The 5,585-nt window shown below is 38.5% G+C and overlaps 1 protein-coding gene across 1 annotated transcript in view; it reads right to left on the reverse strand.

The window, feature by feature from the left end:
• Nucleotides 1–213: 213 nt before the first annotated feature.
• The window catches only part of UEVLD (UEV and lactate/malate dehyrogenase domains), a 46,406-nt gene continuing 41,034 nt past the window's right edge, over nt 214–5,585 (reverse strand). The window contains exons 10-12 of the mRNA XM_029209265.1: nt 3,850–3,913; nt 1,707–1,830; nt 214–889 (exon numbers count right to left, since the gene is read on the reverse strand). Coding sequence (XP_029065098.1) covers nt 716–889; nt 1,707–1,830; nt 3,850–3,913 — 362 coding nt within the window. The 3' untranslated portion in view covers nt 214–715. The remainder of the gene's footprint in view (nt 890–1,706; nt 1,831–3,849; nt 3,914–5,585) is intronic.

The raw sequence follows: 5,585 nt of genomic DNA on the forward strand, positions 1-5,585 counted from the left end.
ACATTCTCTATGGTTCTACTAATGTCACAGTGCGTTCTTGAGATGTCGGAGATCTTATATAGCCTAGGAAGAGGTTATAGAAAATTCCAGAAAGGACAGTCCCACTGGAAATTAAAGTACACTTTTTCTTCATATATTAAAAATTTTCATTTTCCTTTTTACTATTTTAAAGTACGTGTAAAATTCTTTTCCATTTTTTTGGTAGCTAATCAATTTGAAGAGGGAAAACAAAATGCTTTATTATCATTACTACCCACTGTTTTTAAAGAAGAAACATTAATAGCTTAAATTGTGGATCCTTTGAGTGTATAGCTGGCACAGATTTTGTAAATCCATACTGGGCTTTCGGCTTATCATGGTTATTATAACAGTCAAAGAGTAATTTTCCTTTAAAAATGTATCATTTTCAAAGTACTCCCAAAGTGCTAAAGGTGCTAATTGAGGATACATAATTTTAAAACGATGCATATTGCAGATGAACGTTTATCTCTGCTGTAGGTTTAAAGAACAGTATAGATATCTCAAGAACAACAAAGAAAATTAGATTTTTTTCCTTCTTATCTAACTACCTAAGGATTCATATTACAAAGCCAACCAAGAAACCATCTACCTTAACCAAGCAGTTTGTAAGGATAGATAATAAGACACAGAAGTTCTCAGCCCTATATATATGTTGGTAAAATTAAACGACTTTCCTTTCAAGTAATTCTGAACTTTAGAACCAAAGTTTTAACTGTTGCTGGAGACTATGTATTGATGATGCACTGCTTTGGAGTTTCTCAGTCACTGTATCTTCTTTCACTGTGGTCCTGATGACTTCAGACACTCCACTGGTTCCAAGGATGCAAGGCAAACTTAAAAACACTTCACTATTTATATCATAATATCCCTGAAATGAAAAAAATTGGGATATTAGAGCCGAATCACTGCAAAAAAGATAATACCATAAATATGGATATTTCCTTGCTTTTCTGGTCCTAGAAGTACAAAGTGATACAAGTTGAGCTTAAAAAAAATTGTTCATTTATTTTCTAAATTCGAGTCACTGTTTCACAAAATTTTTGTGAAATGGAACTTGGTCAAAGACACCCACTTTATGGGGAGGTAAGCTAGCCCCCTGCAATATGAGTAACAGGCTGGGGGTTAAGAAAAATGTCAGAGTGAATTCCCAGGGGAGGGGTTTAGCATGGACTCTGAGTCCAGTCAAATTTGGTAATCTGTTTTCAGTCTTTCCTTCCATGTTTTATTTCCCTTCTGGTATTCCTAAGTTTTCATGAACATTTGGTTAAGCATTTGTGCCTCATCTTAGCTGTGCTTTAGGGACTCTATACTTGGAATAAAGCAGTAAAGGACAAACTGAACTGGAGAAGCAGACTGATGATTGGCTAAGACCAGTTGGCACGTCGGTCTGGGGTGACCTGGCTGGCTGAGGAGATAAATGACAACCAGAAGAAGTTTGTGGAATTTATAAATGCTTCTTGGAGATTCCAAAAATTAATGGGGGTGAAGGGCAACCTGGTAGAAGCCCAGACTTCCCATAGCCAAGCAGGACAGAGCTTAGACCAAACTGTCTTCTCCCACGTGTTACTCTAAAAGCTGGTGATACTGAAGATACCTGGGTTCCAGTGTGAACAGCACTTTTTATGGCTTTATATTAATAATATAAATATTTTAAAATATGATGAGAGAATGAGAATAGCAATTACCTTTGCTAAAATTGATACAGAATGCACTTTCTTTTTATCATTCACAATACTGTCAACCAGGTCGGCTACTGACAGTCCAACAGACCAGGATCTTTGACCTTTTACCCTTAATAGTTCCATGGCTCTAGGTTATAAAAAACAAAAATAAAACACACAAATCACGATTTTAGAAAATGCACAAAATATGTACACTTAGTTTTAGCTTCTGTTTAAGGTATTAATTAGATATTTTTATGACACAGAAGTGAGAGTTATACAGCAATTGTTAGGAAAACCTACAGTCTAGTAATGAAGCTTTTCTTAAAATGTCAGGCAGTTCACAGAGAGTCAATACAAATGGCCTAATAATATAAAAAGATGCTCAGCACCACTAATATTTAACCAAATATGAGTTAAAACAATAAATACATCAGTTTTGCCCATCAAAATTGGCAAAGATTAAAAAGACTGATAACTACTTTCCCAGAAGCTACAGAGAAACAGGCATTCCCATAACTGCTGTTGAGAGTGCAAAATTATTCAACTTTTAAGAGGAAGATCTGGCAACACTTGATCTAGAAATTCCTCTTCTAGGAATTTATCCTATAGCAATATGCTCAAGTGTGCAAAGACATACAATAAGTATGTTTGTCTTGTTTGAGACACAAAAAATTTTGGAAACAATTCATGAAAAGAGGACTTGTTAAATAAATCACTACCAAATGTAGTGCCATATAGCTTTTATTTTTTTAATTAGTTAATTTATTTATTTTTGGCTGTGTTGGGTCTTCGTTGCTGCACGCGGGCTTTCAGTAGTTGTGACTCACAGGCTCTAGAGCGCAGGCTCAGTAGTTGCGACACACGGGCTTAGTTGCTCTGCAGCATATGGGATCTTCCCGGACTAGGGATCGAACCCGTGCCCCCTGCATTGGTAGGTGGATTCTTAACCACTGCGCCATCAGGGAAGTCCCCTAGTGCCATATAACTCTTGAGAAGAATATAAAGTAGATTTATATGTACAATAATGGAAAAATATCCAAGATTTATTATTAAGGAAACAAAGCAAGTTGCAAGATAATATAAATAGCATACATTTATAATTATTAAAATAATAATAAATAATAATGATAATGTTTGCAGAAGCATGGGAAAAAATGTTTGGACACGTGGACACTAAACTGTTAACAGTGGTTGTTTCTGGAGAATGGAATTACCCCTGCTTTTCACTTTCTCCTATATAGATATCTGGAGTATTTAAAGTTTTGTCTTTGCTGTATACCAGAAACTAACACAACATTGTAAATCAACTATATTTCAATAAAAAAATAAATAAAGATAAAGTTTTATGAGAGCATACATTCATTTTGTAACTAATTAAAAGTGATACAAATTAAACAAACATGTTTGAATTCTTTCCTTTTAAAAGCTATAAATGCAGGATTATATAGAGAAGCAGATTAGAATGGATTATACAACATACTACTCTTCTCGATAAGAGAATATTCTTTCTAGTTGTTATATTCTAAAATCCATAAACTGCAGGTTTAAAAAGCTAAAAATCGCCACTCGGAATTCAGGAAAGGATGTTATTATGTGACAGTAAAACAACAAATGGCATGAAAATATACAGTATGTAGAGTCCACCCTATCGGGTCCAGGCCCCAGGAAGGCCTCTGAATAAACACAAAAGATACGAGGATCTGTGCATTATACTTTTTTTTTGCCTGAATTTATAATGTGGGTTATCCATTCATATTAGACTAATTTCCAAATGTATTTATGTGTAATTAATAAATACATATTGATTTTTAAGTGGTATGGACAAATTCTCTTCTACATTTAAGAAAATATCCAATACCCTCAGATATAGGATCCTACATCCTAAATATAGGAGCAGTAAATCACGGCCTACAAATAAGGAAACTATTCTACCCTCTAAAGAGTCAACTGTATATCTAAATATTAAGCTTGCAAAGCACTCTTAGATCTACTTTGAGATAAGAAATCAAAGAATAGAAAACACTGTTCTCATGTACTTTGGTTTTGTCCATACTAGTAAGTTTTGTTTGCAGAAGCCCAGTAAGTACATGCTGTGCAAACAGCTGTTACATTAGCTATGAAGTATATGGTTTTTAGTTGGATAAATGCAAAACTACACTATTACCTGTTGGACAGCTGCACCTGAGAGTTATGCCTTGTTACGTCCTCTTGGCCACCCCATGTGGGCACTAAAAATTAAATGAAAAACTGATTATATTTCATCAATAACTCTCTTAGGGTTAAGATGTGATAAAATGATCATCTGCAGTTAAGGGTACCTGTGTTAAACTTTTTTTTTTTTTTTTTTTTGCGATACGCGGGCCTCTCACTGCTGTGGCCCCTCCCGTTGCAGAAGCACAGGCTCCGGACGCGCAGGCTCAGCGGCCATGGCTCACGGGCCTAGTCGCTCCGCGGCACCTGGGATCTTCCCGGACTGGGGCACGAACCCCTGTCCTCTGCATCGGCGGGCAGACTCTCAACCACTGCGCCACCAGGGAAGCCCTAAACTTTAAGGAAACGTTTTCCCCCCTTCTAGCTAGAGTTACATTTTTCCACTGGTGGCACTAAATATGCTGTACTGATTGCCTGGGGTGAGAAAGACTTTGAGCTGTAGTTCCCCCAAAACATGATCCCCAAAGTCTACTTGCAGCCCCTTACCTGTTCTCTCTCAACAACACTGGGCCATTTTACTGTCCAAGTAGAAAGCTTTCTTTTCTCAGCAGGCAATGCATAATAGGCTCCCATGTGCTGCAAGCACTTGGCATTTGCTCCACTGGGAACCATACATACATACATACACGCCACGCGGCTTGCAAGATCTTAGCTCTGGCCAGGGATTGAACCCAGGCACGACAGTGAAAGCGCCAAGTCCTAACCACTGGACCGCCAGGGAATTCCCACAAGTCTTCTAAACTGCATTCAAGATTAGGCCAGTTAGTGATGTGTCAGCAACAAAGGACAGCTTCCCCTCCTCAAACTGATTATAAGCTTCCAGGGGGCAGGGATCATGTGTTTTTTTTTGTGTGTCCTCCAACACAGATTCTTTACCACAGTAAAGAATGCAAAGGATAGGCTTCCCTGGTGTCACAGTGGTTAAGAATCCGCCTGCCAATGCAGGGGACACAGGTTCGTGCCCTGGCCCAGGGATATCCCACATGCCACAGAGCAACTAAGCCCGTGCGCCACAACTACTAAGCCTGCGCTCTAGAGCCTGCAAGCCACAACTACTGAAGCTCGCAAGCCACAACTACTGAAGCCTGTGTGCCTAGAGCCTGTGCTCCACAACAAGAGAAGCCACTGCAATGAGAAGCCCGCGCACCTCAACGAAGAGTAGCCCCCACTCGCCGCAACTAGAGAAAGCCTGCACGCAGCAACGAAGACTGCAACGAAAAATAATTATTTATAAAAAATAATAAAATAATAAAATAAATAATTTTATTAATAAATAATAAAAATAATAAATAAATTTATTTTAAAAAGTAATGCACAGGAGATAGTATGAGCTGACCTTGCACACAATCCATAATTTTTAAGGTATTTTTATTTATTTATATATTTTTAATTGTTTTCTTTTTTTTTTTGCTGTGTTGGGTCTTGGTTGCTGCACACGGGCTTTCTCTAGTTGCGGTGAGTGGGGGCTACTCTTTGTTGCAGTGCTCGGGCATCTTCTAGCAGTGGCTTCTCTTGTTGCGGAGCACAGGCCCTAGAGCACACGGGCTTTAGTAGTTGTGGCACGTGGTCTCAGTACTTGTGGCTCAAGGGCTCTAGAGCGCAGGCTCAGTAGTTGTGGCGCATGGCTTAGTTGCTCCGTGGCATGTGGGATCTTCCCAGACCAGGGATTCGCAGGCAGATCGATCCTTC

Source organism: Monodon monoceros, unplaced genomic scaffold (assembly GCF_005190385.1).
Source record: "Monodon monoceros isolate NGI ecotype Baffin Bay Population unplaced genomic scaffold, NGI_Narwhal_1 Super_Scaffold_7, whole genome shotgun sequence".
NCBI classification, from domain to species: domain Eukaryota; kingdom Metazoa; phylum Chordata; class Mammalia; order Artiodactyla; family Monodontidae; genus Monodon; species Monodon monoceros.